This window comes from Elephas maximus, chromosome 8 (assembly GCF_024166365.1).
Source record: "Elephas maximus indicus isolate mEleMax1 chromosome 8, mEleMax1 primary haplotype, whole genome shotgun sequence".
NCBI classification, from domain to species: Eukaryota; Metazoa; Chordata; class Mammalia; order Proboscidea; family Elephantidae; genus Elephas; species Elephas maximus.
Window position 1 is genome coordinate 91,424,499 of NC_064826.1, and position 24,856 is coordinate 91,449,354.

The 24,856-nt window shown below is 45.5% G+C and overlaps 1 protein-coding gene across 1 annotated transcript in view; it reads left to right on the forward strand.

Annotated features, from left to right (window-relative positions):
• The first annotated feature begins 1,473 nt into the window (after positions 1–1,473).
• MTURN (maturin, neural progenitor differentiation regulator homolog) overlaps positions 1,474–24,856 on the forward strand; it is a 29,380-nt gene continuing 5,997 nt past the window's right edge. The window contains exons 1-2 of the mRNA XM_049894053.1: positions 1,474–2,070; positions 12,541–12,663. Of these exons, the coding sequence (XP_049750010.1) occupies positions 1,909–2,070; positions 12,541–12,663 (285 nt within the window). The 5' untranslated portion in view covers positions 1,474–1,908. The remainder of the gene's footprint in view (positions 2,071–12,540; positions 12,664–24,856) is intronic.

Below are 24,856 nucleotides of genomic sequence, written 5' to 3' on the forward strand. Positions count from 1 at the left end.
ACTCACTGAATGGAATTGTTCTAAAGGAATATGGGACATTCTGACATTAGGAAATTGTTAAAAAAAAAAAAAAAAGTTGTCATGGAGTCCATTCCAACTTCTGGCGACCCCATGTGTGTTAGAGTAGAAATGTGCTCCATAGGGTTTTCAATGGCTGATTTTTCAAAAGTAGATTGCCAGGCCTTTCTTTCAAGGCACATTTGGATCGGAACTTCCAACCTTCTGGTTAGCAGCTGAGCAGGTTAACTGCTTGAACCACTCAGGGACTCCCAAGAAATTGCTACACAGGAGCATAAACTTCTAGGTATAAACAATTCCCAGCAGAAAAAAGATTCAGTTAAGAAGCAATGCCCAGGATGATTTTTAGGCTAATCACTAAACTAACTAACCTCTTCTTTTACCAAAGGTTAGGTGGAGTTTCTATTTTCACTATGGGAATGCAGCTTTATTAAGGGAAGTCAAAGGAAAAATAATTCTTATCCCAGAAATTTAAAAACAGACAATTTTCCGAAATCACATCTGTTCCATTGAGTAAAGGGTATGTGCAGTGCGTTCATCGTGTCATAAGCTTCTGTTGGCTAATGTGCCAGCTCTTTGAGGGTGGGGTCACATATTACTCATATTTATATCCCCAGGGCTAGAGCGGTGCCTGGTTCCGAGGACACGCTTTAAAAATAAAAGCTGATTGAATGTTTGTACAGTGAATGTTATTTAACGTAGTCATTCCAGTCCTGCGAGCAAGAACTTGAACGCATTTTCTACAATCGAGTTATGCCTGTTCGCACCAGGCAACCAGCGAGCATTCAACAGGTGGAATCATTAGGCCATGTACTCACGTTTTAAAATGTACTTTCTGCTCTTCCAAACTAGCAGTTGATCATTTTAGGCTATGCAACATGAACTAAAGCTGAATATTAATGCTAGCGACATAAGGCTTATTTCTAAGAAACACTCAGCTTTTTGTTAATGGAAAGAAATTACTCTTCCATCTTCCTTTCCAAACAGACATACCTACAGGTGTCTAGTAAACGTATTGAGGGTAAAAATGATTTTTTTTTTTTTTTTTACATCCCAGCAGGAACAGAGCTTTGATTTCTGGAAAAATTAAAGCTCAATTTCCCTTAGATTTCCTCAGCTCCTCCACTGCTAACCTCAAAGTACAAGTGATCTGCAATTATGTGGGCGCCCAGTGCACTTAAAACACATTCGGAAAAAATGCTTACCCCTGCCTCCTAGCTCTAGATAAACACTGCGAGGTAGCCCCGCGCTCCCCCACTTCACCGCAACCTGCGGAGGTAGGTGCGGCGCCGCTAAATTCTGGCTCGGGCCATGACGTCACCCGGCTCGCAGCCGCGGCGCAGGTTCCGGGCTCCGGCCATTGGCTGGGGGCTATGACGTCACCAGCCGGGGCGTTTCTGCGCGCGCCAGGGCTCGGGGAACCTTCGGGCGCGTTGAAAAGAAAGTGGGGAGAGAGGCGGGGAGAGGAGCCCGAGAGGTGCCGGCAGCTCCCTCCCGCCGCGCCCCGCGCCCGCCGCCAGCTGGTGCCCGTCCCGGCCGCGCCAGCCTCCCGGGCGGCCCAAGGGGGCGGGCGGGGAGGCGGGGAGAAGGAGGAGCCGCGGCCAAGGCGCCGCATCGACCCCGCCGCGCCCGCCGCCTCGCTGCACCCAGCATGTAAACAGTCCCCACCGGGAGGTGCCCAGGGACCCGGAGGGAGCGGAGCTGCCCGGCCCGAGGCCGCGCCCGGCCCGCTGCCCGCCCGGAGAGCCCGCGCCGCCCGCTCGCCCGCCCGCCCGCGCCCGGGAGGAGGGCGCCCGAGCCGGAAAGGAGGGAGAGGGGCGGAGGGAGGCGGGCAGGCAGGCAGGCAGGCAGCGAGCGCGGAGCCGAGGCAGCGCGGGCGCGGCGGCCAGGATGGATTTCCAGCAGCTGGCTGACGTTGCGGAGAAATGGTGCTCCAACACACCCTTCGATCTCATCGCCACCGAGGAGACCGAGCGCAGGATGGATTTCTACGCCGACCCCGGCGTCTCCTTCTACGTGCTGTGTCCGGACAACGGCTGCGGGGACAATTTTGTGAGTGCCGGGTGGAGGGACCGCTGGAGCCGGCGGGAGTGGGGACGCTCCGGAGCGCCGCACCGGCTATTCCGCGCCCGAGCTCCCGGGCGGTGGGGAGGTTGTGGGGCACAAGTGGGGGGGGGGGGGGTGTAACCGGCTTGACGCCGCGCCCTCCTCTTCTCGCTCCGCCAGAGGCCCCGGGTGGGGCCCGGTGGGCGGCGGGCAGGGGCGCGGCGGGGGGAGGCGCGCGGGGCGCACTTTGAGGCCGGGGAGCTGGGCTGGGGCGGGAGGCGTCGCGTCCCATGGAGTGCACCCCCTGCCTCCTGTGGACGATCTTTCGGTAACGCGACCCCGCGGCCAGTGCGTGGTGCTTGGCCCCGAGCATGCAGGGCATGTCCCCGTGTCCCATCCGCCGTGGCCGGGGCGCACGGCCCCTCCCACAGCATCCGGAGTCCGGAGCTTCCAACACCCAGCGTCCCGTCCGGGACAGGGAATCCCATTCCCCTCCCAAGGCACAGACACAACTCCCCGAATTTCCCCGCCGGGGAGACACCCCCTCCCCTCCACACACCCCCCGGGTTATTGCCAGCACTGCGTGATTGGACACAAAGCCTCTGTCCACGCTAGCGATGCCCGATCTCCTGGACCTTCTTAGCGGAATTACACCCCGGATCTTAAAACCACACGCGCGCGTGCGCACACACCTCAACACGCACATACACAACACACACACACACACACACACACACACGGGCACGCCTGTCACCTCCCCCCTCCGTGATTCCACCGCTCTCTGGAGCTGCTAGCGAGGTGTGTGTGACCCAGATGGGTTCTGTCCGGTCAAGGTGGTGGCCACGGCCATGCCAAAACCCTTCGTTTTTCCGAATGAGGGGGAATTCACTCACCAGCTATCTACCCTGGGCTCGGAGGGACCGGGACCTTGAACTGCGGTGTCCACACCTTCGACTTTGCTTTCTGCGCCCACCTGGGATCTTGGTGCTGGCAGTTTAGGAAGGGGATGCGGAAAGCAAGGGAGTTGGAGTGGGAGGCCCTTCCTCAGGTGCCTGTAAGGACAGGGGAAAATAATGGTCCCCAAATGTAAGATGGAGACGGCTGTGGGCTCGGGTTACCGTGTGGTCGCCGGCCTGAGCCTGGCGCTGCTGCTGCTGCTGCCCCTGCGGACGCGGACGCGGGCGGGGCCGGGCGGCGCGGAGGCGCGGCCTCTGAGCTGGCTCCTCAGGTGGGGGTGAGACGAAGCCAGGCCGTGATCCCGGCCACCGCGCGCCCCCAGTTACCCCCGGGAAGTTCGCAAGGGAGTTAGACTGCAAGATTGTCTTTCTTGATACTGGACAGGTTAAGGTTTGCGTATGACTGGCCATAAAGCATTCCCCTCCCACCCACCCCCTCGGAAGGGAAGAACCCACCTGGGCCTCAGCCGAGCGGCACTCTAGAAGAGGGATGAGTGACAGCCAGGTTTGAGTTCTGGCTGTGTGTGACTCTGAGCAAATGCCTTCCCCTGAGCGCGGTTTCCACATCCAAAAAATGGATGCAATAATACTAAAAAAAAATGCTAGCGCCCAGGTAATCAGGTGGATAGGGCATCTAACAGCCCAGAAGCGCAGCAAAACTAAACCCGTTGCCGTCCAGCTTGTTCGGACTCACGGCGACCCCATTACAGAGTACTGCTCCGTAGGGTTTTCAAAGAAATGACTCCGAGGAGAATACTGTAGGTGGACAGAGGAAAACATGGAGCTGTTCTCTTGCCTTAAATATGTATATCAAGCCGTCATTCTTAAACATTGTTTATATTAGGCCTTTTTTGAGGGCACCGTATTATAGTTTAAATATTTCCCAAGCAATGAGTAAAATGCTTGAAAGTATTCATTTGCTCAGAATTAAGTGAAAACAGATAAGGAAGATAGAAGATGGGGGAGGAAATAATTTCTTGGGTAGACTGGAACTTTCTCAAACTTTCTGGAAGCCATAGTGGATGAGATCCAACTGTGGGATTCTTAGCTCAACTCTCTCCTCAAACCTGTCCCAGGCCAGGTTTGTGAACCTATTGTTTACCTCTAGTTAACAGGATGAAGCAAGTGTCCTACTCTGTTAAGCTTTCAAAGATTTGAGGTGAGGGGAATACCTGTTATTTGAAGGATTTGTTAACAATAAGAATTAATATTTGCATAGCGTTTCTCAATTTGCAAAGTGTTCTCACGTCATTTATTCATTCAGCAAGCATGTATTGAGGGCTTACTCTGTGCCAGGCCAGGGCTTTCTAGAATAAAAGTAGGGTCTTTGCCCTCCTCGTCTTGGGGCCATTTTATCCATCACAGAGCCAGTGTGGTAGGTAGTTAGGAGCACAGGTTCTGGGGTCAGACTACTTGGCTTTGTACCTCAACAGCCCATTCTAACTGTATGCTTTGGGGGAAGTTATTTAACCTCCTTGTGCCATAGTTTCCACATCTGTAAAATGGGGATGTTAATCCTAGTGCTTCCCTCTAGAGTTGAGAACAGTGTCTAGTTTGTATTAAATGCTCAAAAAAAAAGTTACTGTAATTATCTTTGTAAATACCTATCTAACTCAAGTCAAAAATCTAGGTGATGTTCTTGACTTCACTCTTTACCACTTCTTGCATCCAATTCAAAATTCTGCCAATGTCACCTGCAAATTATATCCAATATCCATCTATTTTTCTTCACCCCTGTGTTGTCAGACTAGCCTAAGCCATGAGTACTTTTAATGGTATCTTCTAATTTTTCTCTTTACTTATAATCTCCCCTACCCTCACCTCCTGCCACCCAAAACCCATCCCCACACAACACCCTGGGCCTGTTTAAAATACAATCTAGGTCATTTCACCACCACGCCCCACCTTGTCTGAACTGACTTCCTGTTACTGGTACAATAAAACCTAAACCCTTGCCCTGGCCTCAAGGCCCCCATATAAGCTGTCTCCTGCCACCTCTCTGGCATCATCTTGGAACTTTCTTCCTGCCACGTTGGCCTTTCTGGTCCTCAGACATGCCAAGCTCATTCCCATCTCAGGGCTTTTGCGCTTGCTGTTCCCTTTGCCTAGAACACTTTTCCCACAGATCTTCACAGGGTAACTCAGGCCTAAGAGAAGCCTTTCTGACCACACACTCCTCACTTCTCCCTCTTTTATCCCTGTCATAGCATTCATTAGTACTTGCTATTGGTTATTTTCTACCTTACCCACTAGCCTATGAGCTCCATGAGAACAGGGACCTTATTCATCTGTGTTATTCATCACTGTATCCCAATGCCTGGAACAGTCTTAGGATGTGATAACACTCAATACGGGTTTGTAATAATGAATGAATTACAGACTAGTGTAGGAGACATGTTAAATTTCAAGAATAATAGCTGCAAAGAATAACAACATAACTACTACTTATGTGCACCTTACTCTGTATCAGTCTTCTCAGCACTTTGTATATGTGAGCTCGTTTAATCTTAGTGGTAATCTCACAAGGAATGCTGTATGATTACCCCTATTTTACAAATGAAGGAACAGAGACTCAGTGAGAGCAGTTAGTGTAGAGCGACTTGAACCGTAGCCCTATACCGAGTACATAGTATCGCAGGAGTAGTGGCGGGTGACCCAAGCCAGCCTGTGGGTTCAAGGGCAGCTTCTTACCCGGCCTTGCAGAAACTCCGAGGTAGGCATTATTATCTCCATTTTATCAGTGAAGTATAGGTGAGGAAACCGAGGCTCAAGGAGTGTTCAAGGACTCATCCAGGACTGCATCACCAAAAGGTGACCGACTGAGCTAGGACTTGAGTCCAGGCCTCAGATTTGTTCTTTCCACCATGCAGAATGTCCCACAGGCAGGATCAGCCCAGTAGCTCCAGGGGCCCAGAAACAAGGACTTCTTTTTATTTTTCCTCCACTTTGGTGGCTCCTGAGTCCCTTGAGCGCTTTTTCCCCTTCTTGCTTCACAGGCCACCCATCCATGCCATCCCTTTCCAAACTCCTGCCCTAACTCGGGCGCCTCTCTCTGTACAGCCCACAGTCCTAGGACAGAGTGTCCTGTCTGTGGCAAGAGCTCAGGGGCCGAGCTACACCTGCCTACAGGTGTGACAGGGTGGGCTCCACTGCCTTCTGGGGCCAGGCAGGAGGGGCCTGTGAGTTCGCAGACAGGCTGGCTCTTTCCACCCTTCTGCCAGTCGGAGGTCCTGGGGCTCTGTTAGCTTGGGGAGTAGAGTGCAGGCAGGCATGCTGGACAGACAGAGGAGCGCGCGCGCGTGTGTGTGTGTGCACTTGCCACTGGGCACGGGAGCACCAGCTGTCACTTAGTGGTGCCGAGGTGCTAATGTTTTTTTTTGCAGGGGGGGAAGGCTCATTTATTGTCATATCTTTTCTGCCAACCCCCCAAAAACATGTTTGGATCTGAAATTTTTTATGATCACTCTTCAATACAAAAAAGACAGCAATTGCCATGGTTAAGAAAACAGTTTTTACTTATGGAAGGACTGTGTGGTGTAATGTGTGTATGTGTGTGTTTCCATATTTGTAGCTAGGCATGTCGCTGTTCTTAACTAGGTAACCAAATGACACCCTTTTTCATTTTGGAGAAAGTAAATATAACATGTTTAAATGAGGTCAAATCATGTTTACTGGTGGATTAGTAAAGAGAAAGCACTTTCTTATCTGATTTAAACTCCTCAGTTTCCTCATCTGTCAAATGGGCATAATCATATTACTATTATGAGGATTAAATGAGGAATAGTGTATGTGGATGTGCTTGGTGAACTGTGAAGCTTTCCACAATGGCTGTGCATTATTCATATAGAGATTATTTCAGGGAAAAAGAAAAGGCTTTTGTAGATTCCTGAAATCCTGAAGAGAGTAAAGCTATGGTGAGAGGCAGCCTACAGGTAATCTTCTATAATCTTTATAACCACCGTATGAGTAGTTTATTTTCTCAGATTTACAAAGATGTTGAGGCTCAGGTTAAACATCTTGCACAGGGTAGAGTTGAGTACCTAGCGTACATACCTAGGTTGGTGTCCTGGCCCTGCCCCTTGCTGTCTGTGTGGCCATAGGCAAATTGTTTAATCTCTTTGAGCCTTAGTTTCCTCATTGGTAAAACAGGTCAACAGACAACACAATGAGTAGATTGATGTAGGTATGGCCAACCATGCTCTTCCCACCCTGTGCAGACATCTGTTAGTGGCATGAGGTGGTTTATGGCTTTTATCTTCTTATAGTGTCAATTCTGTGGACAGGAGTCAGTTTTGAATTAAGCCACACCAATTCAAGATGGACTTCTCCGGTACAGATGACAGCACGGCACCCACACCTCAATACCACAGGGAGAGTAAGAATGGCCCTTTGACAGAGCAAGTAACTGTGTCCAAATTGAGAAACAGGGCTGTGTTCTTACTCTCCTCCTACTTCCCATCCTGCTTAAGCACCAAGAAGTCAGGCACTGAGCTTGTTTTGCTCACCATAGTACCCTCCAGTGCTTGGAGCAGTAGGGCCACACAGAAAGTGCTTAAAAAATATGTGTAGAATTGAATCATTTTAATGATCTAATACCATTTTTTGATAACCTGGGTATTCTCATCTACAGAATAGAAGACAGAAAGGTGCTCACTTTCCTACTTAAGATGACATGATTGTATTGTCTTAAGCTGGGGAGTTTTTATAATAAACCCTGCCCCAACTTAATAACAGAAAGAAGAGCCACAGATGGCCTGTTCTACAAGTCAGGTTCTCACAAGGGATTTTCAACTTTTAACAGCCAGGGAAGAGTAGGGACAAGGAGGGCCACTTCACTGAAACTCATGCTGCCCTGAGATTTGGGGCTGCTTTTAGTTGGTGTCGTGGATTGAATTGTGCCCCCCAAAATATGTATCAATTTGGCTGCGCTATGATTCCCAGTATTGTGTAGTTGTCCTCCATTTTGTGATTGTAATTTTGTGTTAAAGAGGATTAGGGTGGGAGTAACACCCTTTCTAAGATCACATCCCTGATCCAAAATAAAGGGAGTTCCCCTGAGGTGTGGCCTGCACCACTTTTTATCTTAAAGACATAAAAGGAAAGGGAAGCAAGCAGAGAGTAGGGGACTTCATACCATCAAGAAAGCGGTGCCAGGAGCAGAGCGAGTCCTTTGGACCCGGGGTTCCTGCGCAGAGAAGCTCCTATTCCCGGGGAAGATTGATGACAAGGACTTTCCTCCAGAGCTGACAGACAGAGCGTTCCCCTGGAGCTGCCACCCTGAATTTGGACTTCTAGCCTACTGGACTGTGGGAAAATAAATTTCTCTTTGTTAAAGCCATCCACTTGTAGTATTTCTGTTACAGCAGCACTAGGTGACTAAGATAGTTGGTAATGGTATTGCTCAAGTTCTTCTGGAAATATTTTTAAATGTAGCACTTGTCCGTCCCCCCTGCCCCCACACTCCCCAAATATGGAGTTAGCCCAAATTCTAGCTCTGCTGGTAGTTTACCAAATGTAGTCCTAGAAAAATCAGCATGAGCATCACCTGGGAGTGTGTTAGAAATGCAGATTCCTAGGCCCCACCCCAGATCTGCTGGAACAGAAACTGTAGCGGTAGGGCCCAGCCATCTGTGTTTTTAACTTCAGGTGATTCTGATGCCTACTGAAGCTTGGGAACCAGTGGGCTCTGCATTCCTCTCCCCCATGAAGTCTTTCCTGGGCCTTCCTTGGCGTTTCTTCTATTAGAACACGAAGGTCTGTAATCTGCCTTTGCTCTAACCACCCTACTGGAAAGTCAATACATTCTGTACCTGGGTTTATACTTACCAGGAAGTTACATTGTTCAAGGCATGAGGTTCTCTGATGTGTGCTATAGTTTTTTTCATGGTTAAAGTGGGTGTTTGGTTACACATGCTTAAAATATTTTCCAAGTTGAGGTTATTGTGACCATGCTCTCTGGCGCATGGTCACATTAAGAGAACTGCCAACCTGCCCCCAGCTCCTTTCCTGTTAATTCTCCTGAGCAGCTGGTCTGTTTTTATCTGGTGGACACCACCTCATGTGACTGTCAATGCTTCTTTGCGTGTTGTTGTTAGCTGCCTCTGATGCATGGCAGCCTTATATGCAACAGAACAAAATGTTGATCAGTCCTGCATCATTTTCACAATCACCAGGTTTGAATCCGTCTCACCGAGGGTCTCCCTCGGTCTCACTGGCCCTCCGTTTCACCAAACATGATGTCCTTCTCCAGCAGTTGATCCCTTCTGATGATGTGTCCAAAGCAAGGAAGTTGGACAATGTCCTGTTGTGATCATGAGGTTTTCATTGGCTAATTTTTGGATGTAGATCACCAGGCCTTTCTTCCTAGTCGTCTTAGTTATCTAGTGCTGCTGTAACTCAAATACCACAAGTGGGTGGTTTTAACAGACAGGAATTAGTTTTCCTGACAGTTTAGGAAGCTAGAAGTCCAAATTTAGGACACCAGCTCTAGGGGAGGGCTCTCTTTCTCTGCCCTCTCTGGGGGAAGGTCCTTGTCTCTTTTTAGCTTCTATTCCTAGGTTACTTAGTGATTATGTGGTATGTATCCTCCCCTTTGTCTGTGCTTGCTTAATCTGCTCTTTTTTGTTTCAAAAGAGATTGATTTAAAACATACCCTACACTAATACTGCCTCTTTAACATGGCAAAGAAAACCCATTCCCAAATGGGATTATAACCACAAGTATAGGGATTAAGATTTAAAACGCATGTTTTAGGGGGGAAAAAAATGCATGTTTTAGGGGGGAACACAATTCAGTCCATAACATAGTCTGTCTTAGTCTGGAAGCTCTACTGAAACCTGTCCACCATGGGTGACCCCTTAAAATATTTGAAATACTGGTGGCAAAGCTTCCAACATGATAGCAACATGCAAGCTACTACATGGATAGGCCCTTATTCTGTTTGACCTAATCTCACTCTTGGTTTTATCTTATTTTCCTTCCATTGTTTTCTCTTTGACCTTATTTTCCCAACTATAGACTTTTTTTTTAGTCTGTCTTATATTGTATTCTACGAACCTTTGTCAAATGTACTGACTCATTTCGTAAAGAAGAAATTTAAATAAAATTCATTATTTTTTGTTTTGATATAAAATATAAAACAATTAGCATTTAGTAGATGATGTCTTTTAAGTGGCTGTTTATACAAAGGTCTGCCTGACTCCAAATCCCAGGCTTCTTCTCTGTACCGTGTGGGCACGGATTCAGTTAAACTTTTTTAAAACTCAGAAAACCAACAAAGTGAGAATTCAGGGTGATGTAGACAGCCAGATGGGGACATTTAAGATAGACAGGACAGAAGACCTTTTAATAGGTGTTAAATCATCCTTTTCTAAGATATTTGTCCATAAATCAACAGCTCTAAAAGTGGAATAATTAAATTATGGCAAGAACAATTTGCTCCTGATATTGGGGATGCCCCAGAAACCCTTAGCTAAAGAACCTGTCTGATTACCAAATGGTAGTAAATACATTGCAGTTCTGTAACTGTTTGAGTGATATACTTTGCTTGGTTTACTTTCTAATTTAAAACACTCTCACAGTTTTAAAAAAGTAGATATTCAAGTTTTTCATAGATCTACCTACTTCTGAATTAACCTCAACCCACGTTGCATTGGCTAATGTTCTCCGTAAAGTCACACTGGGTGCCTGATTGGCTTGGTGTGTGACCTTAGCCTTGTGGCAGGAGGGCCTGTGGGATCCCCGCCCCGTCGCCATTTCTCACCCCTCCACAGATGCATCAGGGGAAAGAGTGTACTTGTGCCCACCGTTTATTGAGTATTCCTACGCACCAGCCAGGCATCTGATGAACTTTTGGCTTTTTGCCTAATCTTTACGAGTCTAGGCAAGGCTCTAGTTTGTGTTGCACTATCTTAATCCCATCTTTAATTTGGGTAATAATTTGAAATATACTGCAACTTTAAAAAATTTGAGTATGAAAAAAAAAATTTAGCACGAAAGTGGATGCTGAGCAGAACTTTTATTAAAGTAGGACTTTGATGTTCTTACTGAATCCCCAGTAAGAATCAAGTGAGATAATGGATATAGATATAAAAGTGTTTTGTGCTGTTACACTTTGGTACCATGTAAGAGGCTGTTACATAAACATTTCAATGGTGTTACAACTGTAAGGGTCTCTAATTAATAGGGAATAGCATTTGAGCTGTTCTCTAAAGTTAGACAATCTAGAAGTTGTCTTTATTAGGTCGAGGAAAAAGCCACTGTAAAAGTCTGCTGGAATTAGAGCAGCAGTTGTCAGAAATGGGACTTTCCATTCATGAAACACAGATAATTGGGGTGAAAAGATGGCACATGAGCACCTTGTCTGTCTTAGATCTGAGCAGCACTTTAAGTTTATAGAGCTAGTTCTCAGGAATTATGCAGGGAGAAAAAAGGAGGTGAAGTGTGTTAAGTGGCAGGCGTGTAACTTTCTGGTAAGATGCCCTGATCAGTTGTGTTAACAGGAGCAAGTGTGTGCTCCACACGGACCACTTCTCCAAATAGACCCTGGTTTCCTGCTGCCGAATCTCTGTGTCTCCCTCAGTCTGCTAATTGTCTTCCTTCCTCCAGGCTTGAGCCCGTTTTCACCAGTGTTGGGCTGTCATCCATCCCCTCTAAATTGTGATTCATGGAACCTGACAGAAACCCGATAATCTGGGTTAGCCCCATGCGCAGAGCATATGTGCAGCTATACAGAGCAGGGGGCTTCTGCAGCTAGGTCTCTCAAGCCTGTTTCTTGGGTTTATTCCAGATCCTTGAACATTTATGGGAGAGGCTTGCCTAGTCTTAAAGCTGTGCTAAAACGATATCCGTACGTTTAAAAAAACTTGCCTAGCCTTAAGAAAAACAAAAAACCTGAAACTATTTTCTCAGTACGTGTTACATTGTGAAACAATGCTTGGGTGTATTGTCCTCTTAGAGCATTTTAAGTGAAGATGAGCTTTTTGAAAGCCTTCGTTTCCCAATGATTTAGTGACTTTGTGTTCCCCTAAATTCTTTTCATTTTGAAGTAAATTTACCATCACCTCCACTCACAGACTGACCCGGGTAAAGAATGCCAGGTTCTGAGTTAATGGTTACAAACTACTCTTAATGAATCCTTCCAGTTAAAAGGATTGTGCAGGCTGGTGGTTTCTCCTCCCTCCTGTTGTGGAGACATCACTAACCTGCACTAGAGGTGAAGAGCGGAAACCATGGGTGGTAGAATATCAGTCCCCCTGCCCTTTTTGCTACCTAGATCTGATGGCGAATTCAGCAGGTGAGATGATGGACCCCAAATGTGCAGGTTTTCTGTACGTTATACATTTTCTGATGCTTTTCAGTGCAAATGAATCAAAAACAAATGCGTGGGTTTTACTCTGGAATGAAGGTTGTCTTCAAATTCATGTTAATTAAAAAAAATCTGCTTGGCTTTGTGTATTTCCCACTGAGTGTAATGACGTGTGTGTCTCTGTTTTCTCCTTTCCCTTCCTGTGGGCACTAGCACGTGTGGAGTGAGAGCGAGGACTGCCTGCCTTTCTTGCAGCTAGCTCAGGATTACATCTCCTCCTGCGGCAAGAAGACGCTCCAGGAAGTCTTGGAAAAAGTCTTCAAGTCTTTCAGACCCGTAGGTGCCTACTTGGCTTCTAAAGATGGCTTGCTTGCCACAGCCATTGCGTTTTTGAATCACGTGGATTGTGGGGAAAGTGGGCAAAACCTGGGATGACTAATTGTTTTTCTCTTGTCTGCCCTGTGGCTTAAAGATAGCAGCTAGTGCTGGGAGGATGGGAGCGGGGCGGAGAGGGGAAGGAAAGGATGTGACACAGCTGTTTGTTGCAGGGGTGATGGTTATTTCTAGCATCACTTGAGAATCCCTGATAGGGTGGGAAGCAAACAGATCCTTTGTGAGACAGCTGAGTGTTCCTCTTCTCACCCAGTAGGCTTAACACCAAAATGCTTGGAAGTGCTATTGAAGTTCTCTTATAATGTTACTGTTGTTTCTGTGTGCCATGGAGTTGGTTCTGACTTACAGCAACCCTATAGGACAGAGCAGAACAGCCCCATAGGGTTTCCTAGGCTGTAATCTCTATAGGAGCAGATCACCAGGTCTTTTCTCTCGCATGGAGTTGCTGGTGGGTTCAAACCACTGACCTTTTGGTTAGCAGCCTAGTGCTTAACCATTGCACCACCAGGACCCCTTGTCTTACAGTAGTGGAACCTATATTTGGGGAGCTGGGAGAAGGCTATATAAAGGATCTATCTCTATGTCTGTGGGTGTGGAGAAAGATGAAATTGGACATTGAGCCAGTTCTTTTTTCTTTATACAAACTCTCTTGGAGAGAGCCTGCTTTTTTTTCTCTTACTTCCTCCACCCCCCTTCTCTCTTGGGATTTAGGAATCTGTATGTCTGTGGCTAGCTGACAGTTTCTTTCATAGCTGCTAAACATATAAAATGAATACCCACCCCTATTTTGAAGATCACCCATTTTCCTATATCTTTATTGGAAAACAGAGTCAGATTACTAATGTCCTGCCACCTCCCCCAGGGCCAGTTCCCTGCCACCATAAATACTCTACATATTCTGTGGTATTTGTTCTAGAATTTCTGTTCTTTTCCAAAAAAAATTTTTTTATGATGTCTACATCTCTGTTGAAATTTTCAAGCTTTCGTTTCTTGGAACATAGTAGGCTTGTTTGCATAATAGATGGTGTCTGACATTCCAATATCTCCAGTCTTTGAAAGTCTGTTTTGTCTTTTGTTTCTGCTGGTTCTCACTCTTGGTATCTTGTTTTCTTGTGTGTTGAATTATCTCTGGCTGTGTGCTGGTTATTGTACAATTTGAGAATTTATTTGTAGGAATAAATTGAGGCCTAAGATGATGGCATCTTCATCTAGAGAGCGTTTTTGTTTGCTGCTTCTCCTTTGGAAAACCCTGGGCTTTAACTTTTGTCCCCCACCTCCTTGAGTAGGCCAAGAATGCAGTAAAGTTTCTAGCTGTTTCTGTCAGATCAGCAAATGCCCTCAGGACAAAAGCAGCTTTTTATGTTAGGCTTACCTCGCTTGTTCTGATTTTCGATATATTTAAGGTGTTGTTCATATTTTTTTGTTCATATTTAATCCAGCTTTTTAAATTTTTCTGAAGAGTTAGTTCCAGTCACTTAGTCCACCATTATAGGAAATGGAATTTCAGTGGCTTTTGCCATACTCTCTGATTTGTATCATTCGGGTGATACAGTGGTTAAGTGCTTGGTGGCTGATAACCGAGAGGGTCGGTGGTTTGAACGCACCACCTGTTCTGCGGGAGAAAAGGCCTGACAATCTGCTCCTGTATAGATTATAGCCTAGCAGAACAAAAAAACAAATTCACAAAAAAGACCAGACTTCCTGGTCTGAAAGAGACTGGAGGAACCCCCGAGACTATGGCGCTAAGACACCCTTCTGAACTGGAACTGAAGCCATTTCCAGAGACAACCCACCAACCAAACCATACACAGGCCCATAAAATAAATGACAGGCCTTGAGAGGAACGTATTCTTTAGAACAATGTGTTATATGAGATCAAAAGGGCAACATGTGCCCAAAAGCAAAGATGAGAAGGCAGGAAGGTAAGCAATTCAGGACAAAAGGAAACAGGGCACCTAGGGCGGAAATGGGGGCAGGGCAGGTACATTGTGGGGAATGGAACCAATGTCATGGAACACTGTGTGTACAAACTATTGAATAGGAAACTAATTTGCTATGTAAGCTTTCACCTAATGCACAGTGAAAAATTAAAAAAGATTACAGCCGAGGAAACCCTGTGGGGCAGTTCTGCTCTGTCCTATAGGGTTGCTATGAGTCAGAATGGACTCAACAGTACACAGCAACAACAAGAATTCACTTTTTGCTTGTTAATTTTCTAAGCCAGTTTGTGTCATTCAAATAGATGTTTGATTGAAAAGTACAGTCTCCCCCACTGTAATCTACTCGTTCTGTAAATATTTATTGAGTAGCCACTAGGTGTTCAGCACTGTTCGCTAGCACTTGAATAAAATACATGAAAATCCCAGACCTGATTGAGCTTCCCTATAGTGGTGGGGAAACAAGATAAATAATTCTAACATGTGATGTGTTAGACAGTGATAAGTGCCAAAAAGAAATAAATAAATCTGGGACAGGGGGTAAGAAGTGTCAGGGATACTGACAGCTTTGATAAGGGAAACAGGGAAGGCTTCACTGAGAAGGTAACATTTGAATAAACACTTGAAGTAAGAAGTAGGCCATGAGGAAATCTGGGGGGAAGAACATTCTAAGTGGACGGAAAAGCAAGTACGGATGCCATAGGTGGGTGGATGCCTGGTGTTCAGGGAGCAACAGGGGCCCGTGTGGCTGGAGTAGAGGGGAGGCGGGGAAGTGTGAGAGATGAGTCAGAGGAATAACGGGCCATGTAGGTCACAGTAAGGACTCTGGTGTGATGGCAAGCCACTGGAGGAGTTTGAGCAGCAGAATGGTGTGACCTGACTTCATACTTTGAAAGACTCCCTCTGATGACTGTTGAGAATAGGCTGTAAGAGGGGAAGGTAGAAGCAGGGAGACCATGGAGGGGGCTATTGCTGTTACCCAGGTGAGAAACAATGGTGGCTTGGCCTAGGATAGTCATAGTGGAGCTGGTAAGAAGGGATCTGATGCTGGATATATTTTGAAAGTAGATCTAACAGGACTTGCTGATGGATCAGAAGTGGGGTGTGAGAAAAAGAGAGAACACAAGTATGGTGCCAACATTTCTTGTCTGTCATCATTTGCTGAGACGGGGAAGAAGTAATACTATCAGGAGCTTAGTTTTGGGCATGTTAGTGTTTTAAATACCCATTAAATGTTCAAGTGGAGCTATCAAGTTAGGCAACATTGTTGAAAAATGTATTCCCACAAATCTTAGCCAGAAAAATACAGATAAGCAAATGCTACTCACCTTGCAGCTGGTTTGCTCACAGGCGCTCCATTCATTAGCCAGCCACCTGGTTCTCTTTACGTGGAAATCACTGGTAGAAAGCAAAATACATGCAGACTTGGCTCCACTGAAGTAGGTAAGCTCCGGCCAGAACTCATTTTGCTGTTTTTCTCCACTAAGTCTATGGCTGTATTTCCAGTAATGAGGCAGCCGTGTGTAAATGGACAAAAAATGCGGCCCAGAAAATCCAGGTGCATAGCTGAGAGCGGTCAGATTGGTTGACTGTTTTCTTTCAGATCAAGCTGCTGTGTGTCACAGAGACACACCGATTTGATTTAATGTTGTTGGGCTTCCAGGTTTTGTTTCTAATATGGGGCCTTAGTTGTGGGCAGGGACTGTTGCTGCTGAGGTGAGGCGGGCGTGGCCTGGTACAGCCCCCCTGTTGGTGGAGAAGGGTTTAAGTGCTGGGGCGCCCCCTGGCTGGGCCTGTCTGCACCTCAGGGAAAGGCCGGTGAGAGGCGCCTTCTCAGGGTTAGTGAAGGTAACACACTGGACTGGGGCTTTGGATTTCTCCAGTCTGGATGTGCCCCAGTTTGGATAAGGAGTGTTATAAGCTTGAATAAAGGACTGCTGGAGATCACCTGGGAAACTTTTACCTGCTCCGCCTCCGCTCAATAGTGCGTTTCTTCCCAGTGGTGCTGTTTAGCTTTTTGTTTTATATAAAGGAGCTTTTACTTTAGAAATAAGAAATGGGAAAGGGTTTCATTGCTGCTGTTGTAGTTGAAAGTGTTTGCTGAAAAAACAGATACCCAGGCGCTATAAGGTTATCAAGTGGGTAAAACTTCAGCATATCGTTTCCCTGAAAATCTGTGGTGATGTGATCAATTCACGCAGCTGCTTTTTGTTTCTAGTGCGGAAGCCACGGGAGGAATATTTTTTGTGTTCACTGTAGAACAATTCCCATCACTGGCTTTGAATCCTTGCTTTCCCTTGGCCCCCTCATTGCTTGTCCCTGCCCTGTGCAGTCTCTCCAGAGAGATAACTACCTATCTGTTGACAGCCGTCTGCTGCCCTGTGGGCACCAGCCAAGCAGATTCAATTAACGTTGCTGAAACTGGTGCACTTCTACCTCCACAGGCCAGGCCAGGGTCCAGGCCTTCCTCGGTGATCCTGCCCGCAAGGCCAAGGCCATGCCACTTTAGCGCTACTATGTCAACATATAAACTTTGTAGACTGCGTACTTTTCCCCCTTGCCTCGTGTTTGCCTCTCTCCCGCTGAAACACCTCACAGACTCCCCTAAAGAAATCGCTTGTTAGGTTTGAAAAGAAGAAAAATGTTGTCCTTTTTTCTTTTTTTCACCATCTTACACCTCTTCTTTTTCCTGCACTTCTTCATCACGTTTTCAACAAAATGCTTTGGTCGTCTGCTATTTGCCAGAGCACTGCTTTGGAGGATAAGGGGCAGGGCATGAAGTGCCCCATGCTTGCCCTCAAGGAGCTGACTCCCTAGTAGAAGAGGCAGACACATAGGCCTACCGAGAAACCCTGCGTTAAAAGGCAGAGCATTTATTTTGATCCAGATGCTGTGTAGAGCAAATGAAGGAATCCCATTCTCTTCTCTGCTTATACAGCATTGCTGGTTCTTTGGGGAACTATTTCCTGAGAGAACATTGTGCATGTGAATTAGATGTCATCTGTAGTCTCTTATCCCAGTGTGTGGAGTCAGTATATTACAGTGATGAAGAACTGAAGCTCTGTGGACAGGTTGCCTGGGTTCAAGTCCCAGCTCTGCCACTGGCTGTGTGATCTCAGACAAGTTCCTTAACCTCTCTGTCTCTCACATTCCCCATTTGTAAAATCAGGAAACTAGTGGCAATACTTATTTAGGGTTTCTGTGAAGATTGAATGATGCCATTCTTGTTGAGGACTCAGTGCAGCGCATTATACACGGTAAGCTCTCCATAAATGTTAGCATTAATGTGAACAAGATGGGGGCCCTAGGCTGTTGAGAAGTGAGCCGTATTTAAGGAAACCTTTTATGGCACCCTTAGAATTTTGGTAGAGAGGAAAGTTTACTAAATGATTTCAACACATGCTAACAGAAACATCTGGCTAAAAGGTACTGGAGGGATAAGCCAAAAGTTTATCAACATTGATTTTAGCAAAATAATAAACATTCATTGAGTACCTAATCGTACAACTAACTGTGTTTGATGCTAGGACTACAAGGAGGGTGAACGGATGCTTCTCTCCCCCAAGGGGCAGGGTCTGCATATGACCAAAGAAGCTCTGGGTAATGGGTGATGAGTGATTTTTATTTTCTTCTTTTCCATGTTTTCCAGATTTTCTATGATGAATACAGAAAACATTTATAATACAAAAATATGTTGGCTTTTTGTTTTTTTTCTTAAAGGAGCTGTATTGTTTACAATATATCAGAAGGGGAAGAATTATCAGACATAATAGTCTCATTGTGGAATGTAAAGTGCTGGGTGACAGCTTCATGAAGAGGTGGGACTACAGGGATTAGCAGGATTTAGATAAGCTCAGACAAGGAGGAGGACTGGCTAAGGAGCAAGTCCTGGAAGGACCCATCTTGGTCCCCTCAGCTGAAAGAGTCCTTAGAGCTGTCGCTGGGTGGGGGTGGATCAGCCCTGCACTGGCCTGCTGTGCTTCCATGCCATGTGGCCTCAAGCAGATCATACAGCCTCAGTGTCCGCATCTCCAAAATGGGGTAATGCCTGTTTATCTCATGAATTCATGGGGAGCTTCAAGATCAGACTGAGAACACAAGGGACTGTCAGAGTCCAGCCACCATGCTGAGTTTAGCCTCAATTTCTGGCCTATAACTGGTATTCAGAGAATGCTTATTAGATGAAAAAATGACAGTGGATGTGCCTGGCTGATTTCCCTCCTAGAGTGACCCACATTCTGTCTCACTCCAGCGGCCCTCTGTCTCGCAGAGGATGTTCTATCAGGTATGATCTTTACCTAGTTACCTTCCCTCTTGCTGGACTGCCATACCCGATGGTATATGTATGCAAGTAATAACGCCCAGCAGACTACGGTTACCGTCCCTGAGTAGGTAGATTTATCCGTGTACTACTACCGACAATGGCTTCCAAGATACCGATCAATAGCTTTAGAATATATGAATTGGATAATCGTTGGAGACCACATTTTTCTTGTTTAAGTGACTCTTGGTTGACAGTTGCTGGTCATCTCATGATTGAGCTAGATAATAAAATAGTGGTTATGGATCTGAATAGTGATGGTCATGTTACTTGTTTTTTCTCAGTGTTTTTATATTTTTTATTTAGTGATGATTGACAGACTTACCCCTGCTTGAAAAGCAGTTCACAAGAGAAGAGATGGCCTAATATGTCCAATTTAGCTATAAAGCTAAACCTTAACTTTGCCCGTTCCGATTCTCTCAGGGTTTTGTAAACATAAGAGGGAATTCTTGTTTTCCTAGAATTACTCTTCTCCCCTTTGCTAGCATGAGGGTCACGAGGCACCTGTTGATTTTACAGTTTTGTTTGCCGTTTGGGTTGACGTTTCCTTGATGGCCCAACCTGGAGTTAGAGCCCGTGATTTCTCTGTAGTTTCACTTTGGTTGATCCTGGCCCCCTCCCTGGGGTTGCTGGTTATGTGATTCTACATTTCTTCCTTTAAGAACCAGAGACAGTTCTGCCAGAAAAATTTGCCTAATTGTAGCTCACCAGTATGAGCAAGATTGATATTTTTGGTCTGCCACTGATGGCTGGAGTGCCAGGAAGTAACCCCCACAGGAAAACCCTTTGTGGCACAGAAAAAGAACATTTCTTGCTTCTGCTCTTGTAGCCTTACCAAGAGCCTGGAAGAAGGGGAAGAACCCACCTGTGGGAAGCCACCTCAGTGGGTCAGAATGTCCGATAAGCCAAGATAATGTACATATCAGTTACTGGTTGCCGTTGAGTCGACTACGACTCACAAGGACTCCGTGTGTGTCAGAATAGGACTGTGATCCGCAGGGTTTTTGGTGGCTGATTTTTTGGAAATAGATTGCCAGACTTTCTTCCAAGGCCCCTTTAGGTGGACTCAAACCTCCAACCTTTTGGTTAGCAGCTGAGCGCGTTAACTGTTTGCACCACTCAGGGATTCCCATGCACCAACGTGGGTGTTAATAAAAGACACTGAATGTTGATAATTTATCATTGCTTTTGTTTTTTACTCATGTTGTGAACATTCAAACCCTTATCTTTTTAGAAAGTAAAATAGTCCCTAAAAGAGAGGCCCTACTACTCTTAGCCCCAATTTAGCAGTAAATTGTATTTGAGTCTTAGATCCATCTTTCTGTCAAAAAGACAGACTGACCAAGATCCCTTTCATGGGTTTCTTGGTACCACCAGCATCATAAATAAATTAAAATAAATAGTGTCAAATCCCCCAAATGCTTTAGAATCTCACTACGAGTATGGTCCACAGGCCAGCAATACCACCATCACCTGGGGCTTGTTAGAAATGCAGAATCTCAGGGCCCACCCAAGACCCATCGAGTCCAAATCTGCATTTTAGGTAAAGTGGGAGAGGGGCTGTTTCAAGGAATTCTCTGAAAAGAGCTTCCAGGGGCCTCTGAAGCCACAGGGTGCTTGCTGGACACCCCAAGCCATAACTGATTGAGCTCCTCCAGGGCATAGATACCTCCTCCTCTGTTTTTATAAAGGCATCTAGCCCACTGGGCCCAGTGAGCGCCACCTTCAGAAACAGCAGATACTAAAGAAGACATTGATTTGGTCCTTCAGAAAACTGATACTCTCTTGGTCTGAAAACCTTAATTTTCAAGGGTTGGCAGCTCTAACTTCCCAGTGCAGCCTTGTTAGGACAAGCGGGCCCAGCAGTTCTTATGTGATCACAGATTCTGCAAAGGAGTCTTGGTGGCCAGCAAGACATGGCAAATCCCAAGCCTTTGTCTAGAGTGAGCATATGCATTTTTCTTTCCAGTCAGCTGAAAAAAAGTTATCAAAATAGGAACCAATGATTGTAATTATCGGGAATCACTTAAATATACCAGGCTGTTCAGATTTTTTGGAAACCCTGGTGGAGCAGTGGTTAAGAGCTTGGTTGCTAACCAAAAGGTCAGCAGTTCAAATCCACGAGGCACTCTTTGGAAACCCTACGGGGCAGTTCTATCCTGTCCTGTAGGGTCGCTATGAGTTAGAATTAACTCGACGGCAATGGGTTTGGTTTTGGTTTGGTTCAGATTTTTTTAGACTGTCTCCTTTTCCATGTAAGAATGTGTAGGTGCAATAAAAGCAAGGACTCCAGGATTCGAACCAGTCTGTTTTTACTCCTGTGACTGATACCCCTTCCTGAGTGTTGCAAATTTAGATCCAGAAGTTAAATGTGGATTTGCCCACCATAGATGGGAGTGGGGAGAGAAGTGATGACACTAGATTATTACATGTCATGATGTCCTTTGAAATTACAGGCAAATTCCAACTCTAGTGCTTTGATCTCTTACACGTTTCCAAATCATACATATTCATAAATGTAGACACTAGCAATTACATATTTATTAAAAGGTGCACTATCCAGTCGAAAACGGTGAAACCTGCAACTAATAGGAATAGCATTGAGAGTTAGAAAGGAATTTCCTGCGTAGCAGATGGCCTGGGTTTGAATCCTGGCTCTACTGTTTAATGAGTAGCTCTGGGCAATGTACTTGATCTCTCTAGACCTTACCTGTAAAATGGTAATCATAATAATGCCTTACCCCATAGGGTTTTTTGAGAACTGAAGAGTTAATATGTACAAAGCTGCTTAAGACAGTGCCCAGCAAATGATAAGCTAATGAATGTTAACTACTATTATTAAATCCTGAAATAAGACAAAATTGCTTGGTTAAACGGACTAATAAATCAAATTAGGAGAGTGAGAGAATGGAGTTTCACCTCTTCTCACTTCCTGCAGTACTAATTAACAGAGGGGTCCAAAAGCACAGTAAGCAGAAGAGAGGAGGAGAATCAGGAACCAGAGGCACCTACTAACGCAGCAGTAATTCCTCTTGAATAATTGAACTGTTGTTAGGTGCCCAGTTGATTTCTACTCATAGCCACCCATGTGACAGAGTAGAACTGCCCCCTGGGGTTTTCTAGGCTTCAGTCTTTAAGGGAGCAATTCGCCAGGGCTTCCTCTTGAAGAGCTGCTGGGTGGGTTCGAACCGCAATCCTTTCAGTTAGCAGCTGAGTGCTTCGCTTTAAAACTGACTTACGTCTGAGAAGCAAGATAAAATAACTAAATACACTGATAGAAGACTCTGCAGTTTGCAGACCATGGCCACGTTCATTTTCTTCTTTATTCTCTGTAGTTCCTGTGTGAGGTAAAACAGGTGTCATGGTTCCCACTTTACAGATGAGGATGCTGAGGCTCTGCAAAGGTGGTGGCTTGACAAAGGTCCCCAAACTAACTAGAGCCCTGGCTGCCTGGCTTCAGATCCAGTACCATTTCCACACAGCCTCTCAGTGATTTTGCAGACCCTGTACTCAGGTACCCTCGAGTCTGGAAGACTATAGAGAACTACTTCTCTTTTTACCGCTTCTGAAAGGAAAGGGGAGAGAAGCTCTTGAAATAGACAAAATACTTCCCGCCAAAGGGAAGGCTCCCATGTGATTGATGCTGTAGGACCTTTAGCAAGGTGTTTTGGATGCCAGTGTAAGGTAAGGTAGGGAACTAGAAAAAGGAGGGGATGGAGGGTAGCTTTCTTAGGCTTGGCTGGCAGGATCCCCTTCTTTAAGCTACCCAAAGCTGAGAGGGAGGGTGTTAAATGCTACCTTTGGTTTGGGTCAGTGTGAATCACGTAAGTATATTGTGAAGAAGAATCTATGGCACATCTCTCTAGGACAAGGATGGCACATGTAGATGCATGCCTGAGTTGCCTCCTCTTTACCCATTGTAGACATAGCTAATTGACCATGACCTTTCCCACTGAGCCTCAGAATCCCCCTGAACCCAGGGTTTCAGGCAGCCATTACCAGTCAGACTTGTTAAGTGAGAGCACACCCTCTGGTCATTCCCCTTTTAGGGGTATTCCTTCAGTGCAATGAGCAGTTACGTCTGTTGTTGAATTAATGCATTGTCTTCTGGAGTTTAGGTGATTTTTTAAGTTCCTGGTGGTGGCAACTATATATATATATATGTATGTGTGTGTGTGCGCGCATGTGTGGGTATATATATGTATATATATCTTTTAGAAAAAAAGAGCTGCCATCAAGTTGATTCTGACTCATGGCAACCTCATGTGTGTCAGAGTAGAACTGTGCCCTAGAAGGTTTGTAGTAGCTAGTTTGGGGAAGGAGATCACCACACCATTCTTCCGAGCCACCTGAGTGGACCTGAACCTCCAACTTTTTGGTTAGCAGCCAAGTGCATTAACTGTGTACAGCACCCAAAAAAGACTCCATTTATATCTTACCAGGTATTTAAATGTTACTGCTCATTTGACACTTCTCATCTTTCTGTGTCATGAGCAGCTCCTCAAATAAAAACTGAACACCAGAATATTAATCATGTTCATTGTGATCACCCATCCTCCCTCTCTTTAGAGGCAAAGTTCTTCTTTTATTCCATCTCCCACAACCTGGAAGGGAGACAGTAGTAGGAGAAAGGGGCTTCTCCCTCCTCCCGCGCGCACACACTAAATGGGTGTCCATACAAGCTGTAATATGCTCTTCCTGTCCCTCCCTCCAGGCGAACAGTGCCCTCTTTGAGACAGCTGCAGCACACGGAGCTCTAAGGGACAGCACGTGTCTGCAGCCAGCCGCATCCACCCTGGCAGGCCACATGCACAATGTGACCAGTAATGCTTAGCAGGTGACTTTCGCCTGAGTGTGCTCATAGGACTCTGTAAGACCTAGAAGAGTTGTGGTTCAAGAACTTCAAAGTAAAGGCATTACTTTGATGAGAGATTCTGCTTAACTTTTCCTCATTTAAGCAGGTGGGAGGGAGGGGGAGGAAGGGGGCAGCAGGGGACCAGAAAGGCACTGCAGAGTAAACAGGTCTGTCTTATTTAATGCAGTAAAAAAAAAAAAAAAAAAATTTTTTTTTTTTTAATGTAGTTAGTGTTTGGGTCATTGGGGCCATTTAGTGAAGTCACCTGAAAGTGGCCAACCAAGGGGCCACCACGTGAGAAAGCTCTTTGGCCGCATGCAGACTGTAGATCTCATCATGGTGCTGTAGATGGAGCCTGTTGTCACTGACAAGGACCAGGAACCCTGAAGGCCGTGGCTTCATGTTGCTCTTACTGATCAGACTCAGCAAATGGCGTGCCACTTCTAACCAGAGATCAGTCAGTCCTTTAAAAAGTAGTGTTTATTGCGAATTGATTGTGAATTTCTCTCACGATACTTGTAGAATATTTGGATAATACAAAAAGAAAAAAAAAATTCCCCGTTACATCAGTGTCTAAAAAAGAACTCTTAAATTTGGGATGTATCTCATCGAAGTCTTTTTTTCTATGCATGTATGTGTAAATATTTTAGAAAAACTGTATGGTAATGAAAATGCAATTTCATCGTGCCCTCTTTACTCTTATGAGTGTATATTTATATCATTAAATTATTGTAAAATGCTATTTTAAGTGGATATATAAGATTCCATCTGACTTATGCACCTAAATTTATTTAACCAATTTTCTTGTTGAACATTTTAGTAGTTTCCACATTTCTATAAGTGTGTTATAAATAATGGCATCGTGTATTTTTAGGGGGAAAATATAGTAGGGAATAGATTTCAGATCTTTTGATTGAGACAGCAGTGTTCAGCTGTACTACTGCTAACATCCCAGGAGTGTGTGGAATTACTTTTTGGACGACTTTAAGATTGTTCATATGTTGTATGTGGTTCCATGTTCTG